This window comes from Electrophorus electricus, chromosome 4 (assembly GCF_013358815.1).
Source record: "Electrophorus electricus isolate fEleEle1 chromosome 4, fEleEle1.pri, whole genome shotgun sequence".
Taxonomy (NCBI): domain Eukaryota; kingdom Metazoa; phylum Chordata; class Actinopteri; order Gymnotiformes; family Gymnotidae; genus Electrophorus; species Electrophorus electricus.
Window position 1 is genome coordinate 32055872 of NC_049538.1, and position 20622 is coordinate 32076493.

General features: G+C 42.1%; 1 protein-coding gene across 1 annotated transcript; it reads right to left on the minus strand.

Annotated features, from left to right (window-relative positions):
- Window positions 1-194: 194 nt before the first annotated feature.
- cracr2aa (calcium release activated channel regulator 2Aa) lies at window positions 195-16092 on the minus strand. The gene is made up of 17 exons (XM_035525561.1): window positions 15886-16092; window positions 13165-13276; window positions 12853-13045; window positions 12046-12192; window positions 9652-9742; window positions 9366-9461; window positions 7538-7725; window positions 7286-7357; window positions 7144-7189; window positions 6969-7042; window positions 4452-4797; window positions 4162-4291; window positions 2875-2956; window positions 2580-2694; window positions 2315-2416; window positions 1852-1928; window positions 195-1591 (listed from the first exon to the last, which is right to left on the minus strand). Exons 1-17 carry the CDS (start codon window positions 16090-16092, stop codon window positions 1510-1512), a joined length of 2160 nt encoding a protein of 719 aa, XP_035381454.1. The 3' UTR covers window positions 195-1509.
- Between the last annotated feature and the right edge of the window lie 4530 nt (window positions 16093-20622).

Sequence of the window (20622 nt, forward strand, 5' to 3'; positions counted from 1 at the left end):
ATATTTATCAATTCTATGTATATCTTTTTCTGCACAGAGCTAAAATCCATTGAAATTCAGCAAGTATTTTTACATCACTGAACAATTTCATGTAAACAGATTATCTTTATTTCAATTCCTTCAAAACTAACAACAACAACAACAACAAAATTTGTGATAAGACTGGCTTCCTGTGGGCCTACACTTGCACATCCTGACCCACTTGATTAGGAAAACCACAGTTCACAAGCTCTATGTTCAAGCAGTGAACACACCAACATTTACAGAACCTGCACTGTACAGCACTGGAGCATGTGCACTGTACAGCACTGGAGCACTGCAGCATGTGCACTGTACAGCACTGGAGCACTGCAGCACAATATCAACCACATATACAGTAATCAGACATGTGCTTGATCACAGCCACTACAGCACAGTGAACGCAGACTGGCTGGATCTGTAGCGAGAGCCTGTTAGTGTTCATATAGTTCAGAGTGACAGGACAATGATCAATGATCATACATGCAGGCACCGTGTTCAAGATGGTGTGGTAAAGAATATCAACAGTAATAACAACCACAATGACTTGAGCCCTGTGATATGGACTCCAATGAGTGATTTGTTTCAAGGCCTCTCATTTGATGCTTTGAAGAAGAAGCTCTCCTCTCCCACAAAGTAGTGGGCACCTACATTTATCCTAGACAGACACAGAGGGCCAAACAAATTCTGGTAAAGTAAATGAATGTCTGTGGTCCAGTGAGAATGTGAACAGCTGTGAGCTTCTAGTGAGACGTGGCAGTGTTAACACTGATATCAACCATATCAGACAGATAATATAATTAAACACAATACACAAACCCTGTGTCCCAAAATGGACATTTACAAGTATTCAAATGGTGGACAAATTCATTTCTTCATAAACTTCTGCTAGATTCCTTTCAAACTCATGTCTTGAAGAAACCCAGGGAAGAAACTGCCCTGACATTGTAATAAAATATAATGACTCTTGGAGATAATTTTTTCCCCAAAGCAAACATCAAGTAATTCCACTACACCTCCAAATAAACTTCGATTTGAAGACATTTTGCTTCTATGATGTAAACATTTGCACTGTAAACAATCTCAATCTCAAATACGGATTATTCCTAAAAATTTTATCATTATAAAACATGCAACTTTTTATTGTTTTTCTGCCAGATTCACTATTCAGCTTTACTCCTTCTTTAGCATGATGGATCTTGACTCTATATTCATTTAATATGCAACATGAACAGCATATCCACCAGACCCTTACAGTGCAAAAGTCAACCCTTCCTACCTTAGCCATAACACTGATCACAAGTTATACATTCATATTTTTAAGTTAAAAACATTGAAAATCAGAGATTTATCTAAAAAGTGTCATGTGGTAAAACTACTTGGTGTAGAGAGAAACTGGGTAAAATGCACATCACCATGAGACAGACAGAGAGCTAGCCACCACTCAGCAGGGGACAGGATGTGACCGTGCATACGGGCTCAGTGCTGGTGCTAGCAACATGACTTCTTTGAGGGGCTGTCGGCCAAGGAGACGGTCTTCTCCTTCTCCCTGTCCTCTTGTTCTTTTAGAACCCTAGAAGTTAAGACTTGGTGAGCAGTTTAGCATTGCACAAACCTTAAACAACTTCTGACTCCAACGAAAGGTTTTACGTTCCATCATACTTACTTCTGTCCATGTTAATAAACCAAAGTTCTACTTACATTGCACATTTTATTAAACAATAGCATGTTAGTACAGATTTTTTTAAATTAAAAATGAAAGGATTGTTGCTGAGCAGTCCATGTCACATAGGAGAGAGATTTCACCAGCAGTGGTGCTATACAGGTTCAGACCTGGCTAAGTGGACCATGGCTTCTGTGACGTACTGTCCGGATAAAGCACTGCACTCAAAGAACATCATCTGAGAGTCCTGCAAAACAACCAAATGGTTTAGAAGGTTTAAACACATCATGGTGGGCCCTCTTACACACACACAGGTCTCCTTCCCCATCACTGCTTGCAGTTCCATTCAAGAACTTTTATCATATCTAAAACGTGACAAAAGCAACCACAATATCAGCGTAATAAACTAAAGGACTAAATAGACTAAAGGAACAGAGAAAAGGACAATGGTAAATGAAACACTAAAGATAAAATTATCATTACTTAAAATCCACTTTCTTTATAAAATGTTACTTTTAGAATTTTGTCTTTTGGCCTATAAAAGACAGCCTTTCATTCAGTGGGAACTCATCTGCTAGTGGCTGTATGGACCTTTGGTGCTTTAGTCTTGGTTCAATGTTCCTCTTTACTCACCTTGGCTAATCTGTCTGCTGCTCTGAACTCGATCGCTCTCTGGCCCTCCAAATCAGTCTTATTCCCCAGCAACATGACAGGAATGTCCTCACCTGCTCCTTCCTAGAAGAACAAATTAGATGATGATGATGATGATGATGAGAGCGACACAGAGAAAGAGTGACATTGGCACTGGATGGTGAGAGCACCGTCACTCGGCACTTTTGTCAAGCCACTGCTGATTCATGTCCAGAATGACCCGCTCGTTAGTAATGTCATACGTTACCTGCACGCTCGCCATCCACGACCTCACTGCCGTGAACGTCTGCTCACTAGTGATGTCATACATCACCACCACTCCATCTGCCTTGCGGAAAAATTGCTTAGTAATACTCCGATACCTGCCAGGACAACAAAGAAATCACCCAGAATCACCCACAGCAAATCATGGACATCCGTGTTTGCAGTGATTATCTTCGTCTAACTAATAATTTACTACTGGTCATCAATGGTGATGCAGTCAGGAACATCTAGTGTGTGTGTGTTCATGTTTATATGGAGAAAATGAGAACTGTGCCAACCTCTCCTGTCCTGCTGTGTCCCACATCTGCAGCGCCACCTGGCTGTTGTCCACTGTAAGTGTCTTTACACTGTAGTCAATACCTAGAGGGACAAAAGGTAAAGCCATTAATGCTGCTGAGCAATACAACGGTTGTCCACAAGAAAGCCAGAACACAATTCATTTCCACCTCTGTGGATTGACAACGGAGCAGTGCGCTGCCTGTGTGTACACATACATATAAATCAACAAAGCCACCCCACCCCATGACACTGACACCCTGTGTTTAACAGTGGGGATGAGTTTCTTGTGTTGGAATGCAGATGCTTTTGGTTGAAATGAAAAGTTCTATTTTGACTTCATCTGTCTGCAGAACATTCTTCCAGTAAGTCCATGTGGTCTTGAGCAAACTTCACATGGGCAGCTGTGTTATCTCTGGAGAGTGGTGTCTTCATCCTTGCCATCCTGTCATGTGCACTGTTCAAGTCCAGTGCCTGATGGTGAACACTGACATCAGTCAATTCCAGAGTCCCTCATGTTTCCCTGGGTACCTTTTGACTTTCAGTAATATTAATCGTCATGCCCTTGAAGTGATTTTTGCTGGATAACCACTCCTTAAGACACCAACAGTGTATTTGTAGAACATTTGCCTTACAGGGGATTGGTGGAGGGTTAGGGTCAGAGTCAGGATCAGGGTCAGGGCTAAACTCTTCAAAAATTACTCTAACCTTTTCCAGCCTGGTGAGCTTTGAAAACTTTTTTCAGGAGTCTTCTCTGTTTGAGGCATTTAATGTCAGATATTTCTACTCAAATTATAAAAAGAATAATATTTTTATGTGGTTTTGCATTTTATCATATTTCCGGTCAAATGTATGCAGAAATACAAAAAACTGTAAATGGTTCACAAGTTTTCTAGCAGCACAGTAATATTTCCAAATATATAATCCTAATCCAGCATGTACCTACAAGCATGTTACCATTTCACAATATTTAAAACTACTCTGAAAGTTAAGCATACTGCTGTGTCTGAAACAAACACCCTAATCATTTCAGAGCAATGCATAAGCTCTCCGTTTACCAGTCCGTGTGTGGGTAACACCCTACACTGTTCAACAGCTTCCCTATGGTGTCTGCAGACAGACCAAATTAACAGAACACAGTTGTCAAACAGAAACACCACATTGGTTTCCCCTGTATTACTGCAGTCAGCATGTTTGACAGAAGCTGTTGAGAACTGCACGGCAGTGATGCATGGGAGTGTTGGCATATGCCTGCTCTGTGTGAGGAGAGCCCTGGGAAGGGAACTGACCAACAGTGGCTGAGGTGCCTGGGTAGAAACAGTCATCACAGAAACGGTGTAGCAGCGAGGTCTTCCCAACACTGGAGTTACCCACCAGAACAACCTTAAAGAGACGGTCTGGTCTCGAGCACATCTCCTCCTCGAGAGAGAGAGAGAGAGAGAGTGAGAGTGTGTGAGTGTGAGTATCTGCAATGCAGTGGAGAAATCCAACACTCAGACTGGGGCCCCCAGTAATAGTATTACTAATTCAATACTGGAAATTCAGTCCTAGAGTGGTGAAGGATAAACTGGCTCCTCACTGGCTGGGCAGTCTCTTTGCCTACAGGCTGCCCCCTGGGGGAGGTGGGGGTGTGTGTGTCCCTCCTCTCCGGAGGACGGGATGGTGGGACTGGGGTGCTAGAGCAGGGGTAGATATCCTGTTCCAGCTCTTCGTCCTCCTCACTCCAGTGCCTCAGCTGGGCCTGGTACTCCTCCTGCAGCAAGTGGGGCAGATGGTCCTCCTCGATGGAGATGATCCTCGGGAGGTGCTGTCTGGGCGGGAGAGGGGTCTCTGCCAGGTCCTCCTGGCACTGAGCCAAAACGTGGCCCTCTTCAGCCACTGAACTCTTCTTCTTAGATTGAAGCATCACCTCCTCCTCATCCTCACTGGACAAAACATGAAAGTGCTTATGCCGAAATGTAATTATTCAATGCATGATTAGTAACCATCAATTTTTACCACAGGCTCTGGTTAAACATGCATTACATAAAAGGTCTAGCAGTTTGAATCCTTTAATTTTCATTTATTTAAATAGCACATTTCGTACCTAAAAACATAACTCAAGAGTGCGTCACAATTATAAAAAAAGGGGGGGGGGGGGGGGGGGGGGGGAAGAACATCTAACCCATATATACACTGCCTGGCCAAAAAAGTGGTCACCACCTGGATTTAACTAAGCAAATAGGTAAGAGCCTCCCATTGAATAATTACTGCATGGTGATTATGTTTCAGCTGGCAACAAGTTATTTAACCCTAACTGGTGCAGTGAGTAGCTTCTCATTTGTTAAACAACCTTGTTGAAAGACGCATCCTGTGGTCGTGGAAAAGATGTTGAATGATCATGATCGGCGATCACTTAAACGTGTGGTGAAATCAAATCGTAGAAAAACAGTAGAAGAACTCAGGGATGTTTAATAGTGAAAGTAAGAGCATTTCCACATGCACAATGCGAAGGGAACTCAAGGGATTGGGACTAAACAGCCGTGTAGCCTTAAAAAAACACTTGTCAGTGAGGGTAACTGGCAAAAACAGCTTCAATTTGCTAGGGAGCATAAAGACTGGACTCTGGAGCAATGGAAGAAGAATGGTCTGAGTCCAGATTTACCCTGTTCCAGAGTGATGGGCGCATCAGGGTAAGAAGAGAGGCGGCTGAAGTGATGTACCCATCATGCCTAGTGCCTACCGTACAAGCCTGTGGGGGCAGTGCCAGGATTCATCAGACTCCAATTGTGAAAAAGTGGTTCAGGGAGTATGAGACATCATTTTCACATATGGATTGGCCACCACAGAGTCCAGACCTGAACACCATTGAGAATCTTTGGGATGTGCTGAAGAAGACTTGTGCAGTGGTCCAAATCTCCCATCATTATCAATACAAGATCTTGGGGAAAAATTAATGCAACTCTGGACAGAAATAAATGTTATGATATTGCAGAAGCTTGTGGAAACGATGCCACAGCAAATGCGTGCCGTAATCAAAGCTACAGGCGGTCCAACGAAATATTAGAGTGTGTGACCTTTTTTTTGGTGCCAGGGAGTGTATGTAAATTTTTCTATATATATATATATATATATATATATATATATATATATATATATATATATATATATATATATATATATATATATATATATATATATAGATAGAGATATATATATATAGATAGATGGAGATATATATATATATATATATATATATAGATATAGATAGATAGAGATATATATATATATATATAGATAGATAGATAGATGGATAGATAGATAGATGGATAGATAGATAGATAGATAGATGGATAGATAGATAGATGGATAGATGGAGATATAGATAGATAGATGGACTGTTTCTCTCTCTCTGACGCGCACGCACGCACGCGCACACACGCGCGCACACACGCGCGCACACACACGCGCGCACACGCGCGCGCACACACACGCGCGCGCACACACACGCGCGCGCACACACGCGCGCGCGCACACACGCGCGCGCGCACACACACGCGCGCGCACACACACGCGCGCACACACACACGCGCGCACACACGTTGACAGTCCTACCCACTCCCACTCCCACTCCCCACTCCAAAATGAATAATGTTTGAATATATGCAGAAATAATAAAAATATCAACTAAAAGAAAGCTAACCAAAATAATGTTTTAACTACTTTTTTTTTTAAAACTAGCAACAGGTGGTTGAATATAAACAGGTAAATACAGGTGGTTTCACTGGTCTGTTTGTGCAGCACCTGATCTCAAAGAATCATTTGGAATATATTCTGTCCAAAATGTATGCAGGCAGTAATCCATTATGACTTAAAAACCAGCAGACAAATTTTAAAATCTGTTCTAAATTAATTTGAAGTGTGATGTGTAAAGGCTAAAAGCTAAAATGGTTAAAATGTGCAATGAGGCACAAATGGGTGTTGTATGGAATAGTGAAGCGTTTCAGCCATTAGGAACAAGCTCGAGTGATTGACAGTGAGTGACCTTCATCCTGACAACATCTGATCAGACAGAAGCCCTTCTCAGTTCAGCAGAGCTCCAGAAATAGAGGCCTACCTCCGAAATGCTTTCATAGCCATCGGTCCAGACCTCTGTGTGCAAAAGGGTTTCACGGCAGCGTTCTTCGGTTTCTAGGGAACAAAAAGGAATAACAGAGCTCCGTGTTTTAGGCCTTTCATCAACGCCATTAACTTCTATTATGATTCATCATGGAGCTCATTCAGAAACTCACTTGACAGCACATGTCTCGCTCATCTCGTAAATGTTTGTTCATTTCCCTGGCAGAAGCACAATTCCAAACAGCACTTTCAGAAGCTCTGCACGGCAGTAATGATACTGAGACAACTGTGTTCGGCGTTTGTGAGTGTCCTTGCCTCAGTAAATCCAGCTGCTTAAGTAGACTTGCTCGCTCCCTCTGCAGACCTTCAGTAACCCTGTACATCTCTCTACAAAGCAAACCCAGTCAGATAATCACACAACCACATTACTATATTCATATAATACAAAGATATTTAGAATATATATGATATATATTTGTAATTACATTACATAGTATAATTATACATTTTCTATGCATATAAAGATAAATTGAGAGATGGGTAGAGCCTAAAGGGGTGGAGCCTTACAGCTCACGCTCCTCCTCCAGGCGTGAAGCCTCAGACTGCAGTACTCGGAGGTGCTCCTGTGCGAGGTTCAGCTCCTGAGTGGTGTGCTCCAAATCGTGGGAAAGCTCATCGTTATACTGCCTCAGCTTCACATTCTCAACCGCAGTCTCCCTCTGCTCACTGTGCAGCTCACGACACTGCTGCTCCAACTGACAGACACACACGCACGCACACATATACACACAAACACACACACGCATATACACACGCACATATACACAAACACATGCATACACACAAGTGCTGTCTATAGAAGAAATACCGAAATACCATGTTATATAATTGTTATTTCCTATTATAATTTAAAGTCTTTGTCAATTTTAAGACAAACGACAGACAAATGGTTAAGGGAGAATGCGTGTGTACCAACACCCATTCAGTTAACAACCAGCTGTAAACAAATGTAGTCCTGGCCTTGATAAGAAAGCTGGTACAGTCCTGTCAAGCACATCTTTTCTGCTAAATTTAAACCCGTGAAATTGGATCACAAAACATGCAAGATGTCCCTGTGTGGAGGGACAGAGCACTGACCCCTAATGAGATCCATGTGAGGAATAAAGGCAGCACACTGGAGGAGTCACTGGGGTTTGGCTTTAATGAAACACTGCAGCATTTAAGGTCACACACCAGACTCGGTCGTTTCTCCCCTCAATATTGGGAGAATTCCAACTTTCCTCTTCAGCGTTGCCACCACGTGCTTATTTCAGACTTGACTACTGCAGCTCTCTCCTGGCACATCTTCCTATGCCTCCTAAGTCTTCCCATGTCACTATTCCATCCACTTCACTCGTAACAGGTTTAAAACCTACAAGCATGGACCTGCGCACTCCTACCTGATGACGATGGTCAGAGCCCAATCTCAAGTACAGCCTGGCTTGACCCACCAGCTTTCAAGATTCATGGAAGCATCAAGACTCTCTTGTTCTGACACCCAGTGTTGCAAACATCTCAGTCTTATATTTTATAGCACTGCATTCTCTCTCTTAATTGAGGTTTCAGCAATTACTCTTTCAGTCAGTATCTCAGTTGAGGGTATTTTTGGATTTTAACATATTTGTATTAAAGTATACATTTCTGAGTAGACAACTAAGAACTTTTGTAAGTTGCTCTGGATAAAAGGTGCCTGCTAAATGCTGTAACTGTATGAGGGTTTAGGGGCACAAGGATATGGGAGTAGCAGAGGTCTTAAGAATATTTCAGTTTAGGGTTCGAGGGCTTTAGAGACAAGGATTTATGAGATAGTAGGGGTGAGCAGCCAGGAGCACCTGCTACTGAGCTTTATACTTTTAATTTCTTCATTAGCAAGTAAAAATGCAGCTGATATTTATTTCCTCTCCTACAGGACTACAGCTTTAGTGCTGGACATCCTTTAATTATGAACAAGCCTTTCACAAAAATAAATCTATAAAATAAATAATCTATAAAATGAATAAATATGTTCCATTTTTGACTTCTTGACAAAGGGCACAAATAAGAAAAAAAACATTTTATGAAAGCTGAGTGCAGGTATAAGTCGGTTCATTTTTCATTTCCTCTCTAAATAAAGAACAATTAGCCTGAATCAAAGACAGAACCAGTCCTCACAGACCACGAGATTTGTCCTGTTCCTCAGAGACAGAACCAAAAAAGACCTGTCCTGTTCATTATATGGCCCAGCACCTCCAACAGGTCAATCTTTTCCCCATCTTACTCACACACATGCCATCATGCCCCCACACACATACACACAGTTTCTTCTGAGCTGGTGTAAATGGTTGAGGGGGTGTGAGGATATAGAGCACATGCGAACCCGTTTCTGTTTGTTCAGTAGCAGTTCAAGCTCTCTCTCTTTGCTGGAAAGCCTCTGCTCCAGGTCCAGACTGTGGGTCAAAAATCGCTCTGAATCCTGCAAGACGAATAACAAATGCAGCATCATCTCAATTAGTCTTTACCTCATTAAGCAATTTTAAAAATGTGTTAATTCTAATAGTCATAGATAGGATGCCCGAGTCATAGGATTACTCAATATGCTCTTAAATGCTTTCTAACAAATGTCCTAAAATAAATTTTGAACATTTACAAAACCTGGCCAGAACCTGTAAGAGGATCCTGTCTCTCTCATTGTTGATCTGTTGCTCCATTTCCTCGTAGAGACGTTGGATTTCATCATCATGAGAGGCTGCCTTCCTGCATGCACAAGAGAGTGAGAAGTTAAAACACTTATAACCATATGATTAAACCAGCTGTGTATCTGTCATAAAACAAAGAATCTGAATTTAAATCTAATCTTACCAAATCAGAAAAATGAATCTCAGGTAGGGCACCTACACAGGCCCTCACATCTCAGCCAGTAAGAGTACAGTACACACTCAGCTGGCTGCAGTACCACTGGGAAACAAACTCAAAAACCAAGCGAGATCTCAAACCTGAACTTAACATTTTGCACCTTAAAACACCAAAAACCTACCAAGGGTGTAAGATGGTCTCTCTGCAACCAGCTGAAATAACCTTTCAGCACTAAAACCAAGCAGCTGTTTGGACAACCTCACTAAGTGCCCTGCTTCGAAAGGGCTTGCATGACCACTGCTCAGTAAACATCACTCCAGAGATTACCGGCACTTTGATACGACACTAGGGATAAAACAAACATTTGCATTCCACTATGCACAGAGACTTGGCTAATGCTAAGCTAAAGAGTGAGCGAAGAGCAAGAGCAGTGAGTCGATTTCAGCTAAAAGGGAGAAATCAGACATCACATACAACACCAGGTAAATGCTGTCTACACTTGGTAGTCTTTTCAAAACCTGTTTATCATAAGTGTACAGGCTCAGACTGAAATGATGGCATTGAAAAGGATGAGGTATGAGTGAATGAATTTGCTGTAATGACTTATCTTTATCGAAAGCATTGTGCTATAAAGCAATAACACATTTCAAGCATTTTTACTGTGTGCTTGGGTAACACACCCATGTTCCCTTTATGAGCTGTAAGATCACAAACACATTGCTCTGAGAATAACAAAGATTCTCTGCTAAACTTTATGCACATATAGCAGGTGTTTACGAAAAGTTTTTTTGTAGTTTTGTTGTTTCATATGATAAAAAAAAAAAATTACTGTGGAGATTATTTTTAGAACTTAAGACAGCAGTGTGTGAAGAGGGTATGCAAGATGACAGACAAAAGGCACTGCAGGTGAGCTTCACACAGCTGGCTTTTTGCTGCCCAAGCTCCATGTTCTGACACCACTATTTTCAATGCGTTTTGCTCATTATTTTTGCATGCAGCACATCTAGCTTTTATATTCCCTGGGTGCCTGCCAGTGCGCCATGCATCCCAAATGGAAAAACATGCATGGCTTCGTGTAATTGGAAAACATTTTTAAAAAGTTGGATGCTGTTGAGACCCAATTATTTACAAACATTGTGTTTTTTGTCAGGTAGCTCCATTTAATTGTCATTTATAGATTACTTAGCAGTTGATGTAAAAATCTTGGATGTAGCTTTAATTGTTAATCTATTTTTGTTATGTAGCATAGCTTGGAGTGCAACTAAACAGATTAAGACTCAGATAGAGGATGACGTGAGGCTGGTGTTAGCTCAGTGGTTAAGGTACTCAACTAGTAATCAGAAAGCTGCCAGATCAAGTCCCACCACTGCCAAGTTGCCACTTTTGGGCCAATGAGAAAGACCCTTAACCCTCAGTTGCACAAGTTTTACTCAGCCATGATTATAAGTCGTTTGGATGAAAGTGTCAGATAAATGCAGTGAATGTGATCAAACATTTGGGGCATGTTTCTGGCTCAGCTCCCTTCTACACTCCTCTGCCAATGCAGCTGCTTTCTGTGACATGTGAATTTGTGCAGCATGAACTCGAATCACAGCAAATAGAAAACAAACCAAAGGGAACAATTTCAATCTGGTTCATATTAAGCAAATTAAGTAATGGTTTTGAAAGCACCCTTGGGTTCAGTCACCTCCCTCTTTCCACAATGCATGACAGGTTTATAATCTTATAATCTGTGTCCTTCTACAGAACATTTGTCTTTGGCAAATTTAAATACGGCATCTGAGTTCTTTTAACCATACTAGACTATTAACCATACGAGATTATGCCTTTTTTTAGTGTGAATATACTCATCATTCAGTCATAGTCCTATTAAAAATGGTAACTACATTATTTCAGACATGGTGTTCCTGTTGCATTAGCAGATTAAGGCTTGACATCTTACTAGTGTGGCCCAGGAGAAGATTATTGTTTTATCACTCCAGTATGTTCTTTAGGTTATAATTAGAAACGCAGTAATGTTAGCTAGCTAAAATCACAGCTGACTGCCCATCATGCTGCCACCACTGTTTGATGACAGAATGAGGCATCATGGTTGAAAGGTAAGATTAAAATAAGCACTGTGTGAACCCCATCTTAGTCACTGAAACCTGCAGAAATACAGTCAAAAAATTATGAGGGGGGGAGGGGAAAAAGAGTGAAATAACCTTTTCAGAGCACTCTCCATCTCTCTCTTCTGCTGGTTGGCCTCTTTGATCTGGAAAGTCACTCTGGCCAAAAACTCTTCAAAGTTGGCCAGGAGGCAGGGTTCATCCCTGTGGAGCTGCACCCAGAGACTGTGCACCTCTTCTGGGCTACAGGGCCAGAGCAAACCACAAAAACCACAAACACAGTGAACTGTTATACACGGACAAGAAATGCATCCACATCTTATGGATTACAACCTTTTGATCCCTTTTCCAAGATCACTGATCCACAGGGCCATAAATGCCCACACAGGGTTCATTAACACAGCAGTGCCCAGTCATCCTAAACATCTTGTGTAAATTTAAACTGGCCACTTTATCCACAGCTTTCATATGCTGCAACTTCAGTGAGGGAACTGAAATCAAGACCTTTATTTTAGAAAACAAATATTTTAGACTGTCCATCCAGGCCAACTTCCTTCCCCACTACCACCCCATATAACCCATTTTAACCTTATAAAAGACAGTTATAAGATAACTTAACCCTAATCTTTCTAATAGAACCTCTAACCCTAACAGTATTTTTTTTCTAATAGAACCTCTAATCTTAATTTCTAATCCTAACCTTAACCCTGTGCATGTCTAGGGGAAACAGCAGGCACACACAGTGAGGATTTTTTCCAGGGCAAGACTGGGGCCCTGTTCGAGCAAAAATGACATTTAAAAAATAAATAAATTTTAAAAAGCACAGAAAGAAGTTGTTTTTCAAATAGTTGATAGCAGCAGCGTGTATTATTATTAATACTATACTAGTGAAGTTCCCCTCACTCCTCAAAGATGTTGCTGGCTCCCAGGTTTTCCATCAGCATGCAGAAGTGCTTCTCCTCTCCATCCCGACCTCCACTCAGAGTCTCCTCCCACTGGCTCTGGTACAGCATCTCAGGAGGACACCTCTCAGGGACAGGCTCTACAGCTGACTCCAGACCTGCTGCTGAAGCCGACGTTCCAAACATGAACTCACCTGCACAGCAAACCAACATGGCATCAGAGCCTCATTCACTAACCCCAGGCAAGATATCACAAGGAGATATTACAGAACTACTTATAGCAAAAGGCAAATCTGATGGATAAAAGACCCACTGAAGCCGGAGGAGAACTCTTCCACTGTGAGGTAGCCATTGCCATCAGCATCCAGAGTATCAAATACATTCTCCAAGTCTTCTGCACTCAGGGGTAGCTCTCCAAGGAGCCTCTGAAACACAGGACCAGTCAGCCCTCTCCCAAACACCACGCAGGACCAGTCAGCCCTCTCCCAAACACCACGCAGGACCAGTCAGCCCTCTCCCAAACACCACGCAGGACCAGTCAGCCCTCTCCCAAACACCACACAGCAGGGTATTAAATATAGCGATCTATATTTAAAAGGACTTCCTGCAGTTGTACAGCACCAGTGGGCCTCCCCAACCATCCCTGCTACTGGATTTGTTGCGACGGTACATTTACAAAGAAAAGACGATTTTTTCTCGGCCTCTCATTCGTTAATATGGACAGAGGAAGGGGTTGAGCGTGGAGGATTATGGGAGTGTGCTGCAAACCCAGTGAAGAGAACAATATGAAAAGGAGAAGCGAGGATCGCTGGACACATCATGTCTGAACCAATGTTCTAAGAAGATGGTCCTGGTGAGTTTTAACATTTGTTTAATATTTTTCTAATTATGTACTCGGCATTTTAGAAAGTCAGTTTTACATATAATGTTAACATGTGTCTAACTAGCTGGCCAGGTAAATGTGCTCTTAGTAGTCTTTGGGATGGGCTGGTTGTGGACAGAAACTGGCTTGTGTTTGTAGTGACGCCCCCAATGCGGCAGTAGGTGGTGAAACAAATGTTTGGGTTTGCTGCAGTGGAAGTGTAGGATCAGGCTGGACACAGACATCTAGAGCAGAAAGAAACTCCTGTAAGGAACTCAGAAATTATTTGAAAAGCAGCAGGGACTCTATTGTTTGTTTACATAAACAAACAACATTCCTACATATACATAAATTCAAAAGATTCCAGATGAGAAACTGCAGTGCACTGCAGTAAAAGATGTAGAGATATTTAGAATTGTAGTACACAAGGTTTCCAGAGAAATAGGACCTTAAAACAGAGGTCCTTCATCAGCTGTGCAAAGGCCAATGACCTGTGCAGCTCACTGCTAAGAAACCATGACACAATGCTAACATTTCAGTGATCAGCCCTAAAAATACACAAAGCAGACAGACAGCCCTAGTTCTAAAAAGCAAACACCACATCCTGTTTGGGAATTAAGGAAATGTCTACAGAGAGGGGCTATTGAAGAACTGCCTCATAAAACTCCAAATGTCTCAAACATCATTTCACAGATGTCTTTTTGTGGGAGGGCCATTAGCCTGACCCTGTACCCAGCCTTTACCAGGCTGACATGGCCCTTCTACTGTCTTCCTCAAATATGCTTACTGTTCACACTTTGGCCCTGTTGTGAACTGACTGGTGTGAAGCAGAAACTCCTCAAATTCACTCTGTATTCCTGTAATAACAGTGACCATTTGAAATAACTAGGCTTGTTTTCTTCTTCGTAACCTCCTCAGCATTAAGAAAATAAACTCATACATCCACAATCCCATACTAATGGGAAACACCAGTAAAGAGAACAATATCATTCAAATGAATGAAAATAGCCAATGTCAAACAACTGAGTCACTTGATGATGGATGTTTGGTCAGTAGAGACAAACATGTGGTTTCCACAAAAGCAACACTCACACACATGCATTAAGACAGAAAGAAAGGAAATGGAAATTGGTGCTATATTGGGGGACTTGTACGTGTCCAAATGGTTTTGAGAGCATTACTGTATGAACTTGAATAAAGATGATGAATAAAGATGATTATAAATGCATATCCATAAACATGGGATTACAAATGCAGTGCACTCTTCAGAGCACAACACACAAGTGGACCATCAAAGAGAAACACCTCAATGGAGGGACATCTAATAGGAAACCTGATCTGCACAATAATAAGAGAAGACCTGATCTGCACAATGATCCATCTGAGACAACTGCCTGCCGGACTTCCACCCCCCCCCCCGCTCGCTCTTGCCCCTCCCACTCTCCTAAAACTCTACACTATGCTTCTGCATCCTGCAAGTAGAAACACCTGATAACTAAAAACTAAAGCAATGCTTTTTACTTAAATTAGTTTGTGAAGGTGTCTCCTCATTCATTTTTATTTGAAATTCATTTTAAACCTCCAGTGTCATATGAGACCAGAGGGTGTCACGAGTGTGTCAGTCCTGACTATGGATGGTTACAATAATGATGCCAAGGTGATCAGTGTTATCCATCCAACAAGTATCCTAACCCAGAGTGATTAATGAAGACAGTATAATCGCAGGATTTATTCAATGCTATTAGAGCACTTCAATATTTGGTACTGACAGAGAATTTGTTTACATGCACATTTATGGAATTTGGGAGATGCTCTAATCCAGAGCGACTTACAAAAGTGCTTTGTCATTTACTCATAGAATACATCCTAGCCAGTAGAGTAGGTTAGAGTCCAAGATACCAATAAACTAGAATACTGTAGAAATACAGGGATCAATACTGTACAAGAAAGTGCAAAACACACAGACAACAATAAGTACAATAAACAATACCAAACTAGAGTTTCAGTTAGTCAACATAGGTGCAGGATCAGTGGTCATTTAAATATTCCACAAACACATGGGTCTTCAATCTGCATTTGAATTATTTGGTAACATTAGAGTACTTTAATATTTGCATCACTGTAACTCCACTGTACTTTGCCTGCTAACCATGTGCGAAAGTCAGATCTTACTTGCATGTCCCGGCGGGTGATGAATCCTTTGCCTTCAGTGTCACAGATCTGGAAGAACTCCTGGCTCTTCTCCAGCACAGTACTGCAGTCACTGATGCTCTGGCTCGGAGGTCGCCCATCAGCATCTGTGTTGGACCGCGTCTCCTTCCCTCGACGCTGGGACGCACATCTCACCTTAGAGTCACAGGTGCTGGTGAAGGCTGCCATAGTAGTGTCCTCATGGGTGGAAGTATGCATGTGTGAGTGTGCACGTCCGTTTGTGAGTGAGAGTGTGCAATGCCTCCAGTCTCCTTCCTTACATGGGTCAGCAGCACATGGGAGAGCTGTGAACACAGAGCTTTGAGTTTCAACCACATCACACAGCCTTTTACAGACGGCTGCAGCCATCTCTTAGCAACCGCCTCTTTAATTAGAGAGAGAAAGAAAATTTCTGTGTGTGCAAAAAGGCCTTGCATGTTCCTATACAGCTCCAGATCACATGCTTCATAGATGAATAATATGCTATCCTATTGCAATTACTGAGTGGGATAACATATTAAGCTTTACTAGTGCTGTATGTGATCTGGAAGAAGAAGGAAAAAGACTTCAGACCAACCGGAGACTATTGTTTTTTTGCACATATAGCTAGTTTTTAAAGTTTGTCAAACATTTTGGAAGGTTCTTGCATTTCTGCATTAATGGCTTCAAACATCCAATCTAATCTAAATTATAAATTAATAAAACCTTTAATTGTTTTAAACAAAAAAGCAATCAACATGCTTTATAGTGCAATATTTTCATCAAATATGTTGTTTAGTACAATCAAGACCAGTGATTGAGAAGGTACGTGCTCTAACACACCAACTAAACCAAGTCATGATCCAATGAGGTGAATCAGGTGTGTTGGAGCAGGAATATCACCAAACTATGCTAGACTCCAAGAGTCTTTCTCTAGGGTAGTGACCTATAGAGAAGGCGGCGACTGGAGTCAGGTGCTATTGTTTGAATTTAACCTCACCTAAAAAAAACCAAAAAACAAACCCAAACACCACACACTATCTGGAGAACAAAAAAAACCTTACCCCAACTGTGGTCTAAAAACTGAACAGATGAAAACTCAAGATGTGCCCTGTAGCATGAAAGCAATCTGAAACCCACGAGTTAGTCATGATCTCAAGCAGAAGACTCCTTCTGTATTTACAATGGCCTGACAAGCATCCCAAGTCCTGACTCAGACCCATATAAAATAACATGTCAGGATGTGATGCAGGACACTCCCCAACAGCAGACATGAACCCACACAGCTCAGTAATGCTGTATGGTTAGTAGCCACAGATGCGATTTTGCCAATAAAATTATTCCCAATAAAGGAGGATCATCTAGTTACTAAGCATAACGAATCTGTGCATTTTGTGAAATAAGGCTTTATTTTCCTTATTTTTATTATTACTCAGATGACGATCTGACCACATTTTAGGAGTCATTCATAACGGAAGACTAAAATCATAATGGAAATGTGTCAGACAAACATGCTACTATAGTCATCTAGTATGAGATCCTTTCCTCAGTTATATAATGCAGTGATCTATTATTGTTGAAGTGGGCCCCATCTATAAGGAATCCCCTTGGTCTTACAGCCAGTTACTTAGACCTGGGTTTCCTGCAGTACTCACCACTGGGAAATTTCAGGTCCACTTTGTATGGAGTCCTTATCTCTCCCTTTGACCTTCAGAGTAATGTCGAATACAGGCTAATGCGAAGAAACACCCGATGGAAACTTGTTAAGGTCAGAGTACCATAACCATTACTGGCTGCACAGCTGCCATGTATTTTTCATGAAGACTTCACAGTCGCTCAGTAAATTTCATATCTAGATTTAGCCTACTAGGTTTTTAGCCGTGAAATGTTTACATGTATCCCATGATAATAATCCTTAAAGTACCTAGTTGTATCAAGCAGTACTTTCACATTTGAAAGAGGTTTACATAAAGTTTACAGTAAGTTCATCCACTTACTAAAGTATTTCTCTTCTTCCAGTCCATTACTCACACTGGCCATGCAATGGCAATGAAAAATTAGGACGCACATTATTGATGTCTTGAAGTGAGAATTTTGAAACATTGTACTTCACATTTTCTACACATTTCTCAAATGCTAAACAACTGTCTGACCTGCCTTTGTTCAAAACAGTCAGAGCTTAACCACAATTTAAACCAACTTCTGTTTATCCACCAAACCTAAAAATCCCCACCACTAAGTCTTAAAAATCAACCAGACCTCAGAGACAGCTGGGTAACATCTAAGCCTAACATAGCAGTGATAATCTCTTTACTTAGGATTTAAGTGATCTGGCTTCAGACACAGCTTGCATCATTAAGGCCTAACCACAAAAAAATGAATGACTTGGCTGAGAAAACCCTTTTTAGAACTAACCCTAACCCAACCTTTTTACAGCTAAACCTAGCTAACCCTAACCCAAAATTTTAGAACTCCACATAATATTCAGAGTTGGCTTTGTTTTTCATTCTGACATTGGCTTGAGTCTGGTCAACTTTGGCATTTGTTAGGAGTTTGTTAGACTTCTTATTCATGCTACACTAGGGTTAGGGCTAAGCCTAAAACTGGGCCAAACCCAAAAACAAAGCGACTGAGTTGTGCAAACGCTGCCGTGTGAGTCAGTCCACCCGTGTGGCACTACACAAACACTACCTGCCCTGTCCCAGCACAAGTGTGCGCAACTTAGCAGCGCCACGGCACAACTTCCTTAACCCTGGAAAAGCGTTCATAAAACAAACCTCTATAATCGCAACACTAGTCAAGCCAAAGTCATCAGGTAATTTAAAGTGTGTGTGTGTGTGTGTGTGTGAGAGAGAGAGGCTATGGAACACCTGGAAAAACGCGCCATGTGTCCGCCACGACACGGTCTGAGACAACTAACACCTCCTCACGACAGGTCTGAATCTGTCCGTTTATCTACAACTACACGATAAATAGTGTCCCTACATTTAGCTAGAACTACACGATAAATAGTGTCCCTACCTTTGGCGAGTACACAGATGTCCTAACGTTCCTCCACACAAAAACACGGTTCCGCGTCTGTCACACCTGTCTGCTCAAAGTTTCATCAAAACTGCCAAACCGTGAAGGTAAAGACAGCTGGCAGCGCCGCTGTAACGTCTCTGCTTTCTCTCCACCCAGCTGAGCTACATCACTCTAACCCTACCCCCCAACCCCTACCCCTCTACACCCAGCTGAGCTACTTCACCCCACCTCAAACTGTGAAGGTAAAGACAGCTGGCAGAAACGTCTGTTATTTCTCTCCACCCAGCTAAGCTACTTCACTCTAACCCTAATTAACCCTACCCCTAAATCTAACTACCCAATCCTAACCCCTAACCCTAACTACCCCACCCCTAAATCTAACTACCCAATCCTAACCCCTAACCCTAACTACCCCCACCCCTAAATCTAACTACCCAATCCTAACCCCTAACCCTAACTACCCCAACCCCAAAATCTAACTACCCAATCCTAACCCCTAACCCTAACTACCCCCACCCCTAACTCTAACTACCCAATCCTAACCCCTAACCCTAACTACCCCTACCCCTAAATCTAACTACCCAATCCTAACCCCTAACCCTAACTACCCCCACCCCTAAATCTAACTACCCAATCCTAACCCCTAACCCTAACTACCCCTACCCCTAAATCTAACTACCCAATCCTAACCCCTAACCCTAACTACCCCCACCCCTAACTCTAACTACCCAATCCTAACCCCTAACCCTAACTACCCCTACCCCTAAATCTAACTACCCAATCCTAACCCCTAACCCTAACTACCCCCACCCCTAACTCTAACTACCCAATCCTAACCCCTAACCCTAACTACCCCACCCCTAAATCTAACTACCCAATCCTAACCCCTAACCCTAACTACCCCTACCCCTAAATCTAACTACCCAATCCTAACCCCTAACCCTAACTACCCCCACCCCTAACTCTAACTACCCAATCCTAACCCCTAACCCTAACTACCCCCACCCCTAAATCTAACTACCCAATCCTAACCCCTAACTACCCAATCCTAACCCCTAACCCTAACTACCCCCACCCCTAACTCTAACTACCCAATCCTAACCCCTAACCCTAACTACCCTACCCAATCCTAACCCCTAACCCTAACTACCCCCACCCCTAAATCTAACTACCCAATCCTAACCCCTAACCCTAACTACCCCCACCCCTAACTCTAACTACCCAATCCTAACCCCTAACCCTAACTACCCCCACCCCTAACTCTCTCCACCCAGGTGAGCTACTTAAACGCGCCTTGGGTTGTCCAACCAGGGAGGGACTCACGCGCCGCGTGCAGCGCTCATTACTATGACAACTAAGTAGCCGCGCGAGGAAGTCTGAGCGCTACGCTTTACCACGAGCTTTGCAGGATGCTCAGTGACGTGTTCACTGGTTTTATTTGTTGCATTTATTTCGAAACGTACAAAGCGTATTTATCCATTATGCAGAGACGTTACAATGTAAATTCCAATATAGCGAAACTTTCTCTTTAAGACTTCAAGACTTCTCGCCCCATTACCATTGTTATGTGCAATGCAGAAGGAAATGTATACATTAAAGCTTTAAAAACTGAAAAGACAAGAAGATAATTAGTTATAATGTTTTTGTCGTGTCTTTCAAGCGATTGTTGATTGATTTGATGAAAACATTAAGTACATTGAAGTGGCTGGTTATAGT

Coding starts and splice junctions, on each gene's coding strand:
- cracr2aa (XM_035525561.1), bottom strand. CDS start 16,092: ATGGCAGCCTTCACCAGCACCTGTGACTCTAAGGTGAGATGTGCGTCC. Junction 9,743..12,045: donor ATGGAGAGTGCTCTGAAAAG/GTTATTTCACTC, acceptor TTGTGCATGCAG/GAAGGCAGCCTCTCATGATG. Junction 4,292..4,451: donor GCAAAGAGACTGCCCAGCCA/GTGAGGAGCCAG, acceptor CTCTCTCTCGAG/GAGGAGATGTGCTCGAGACC.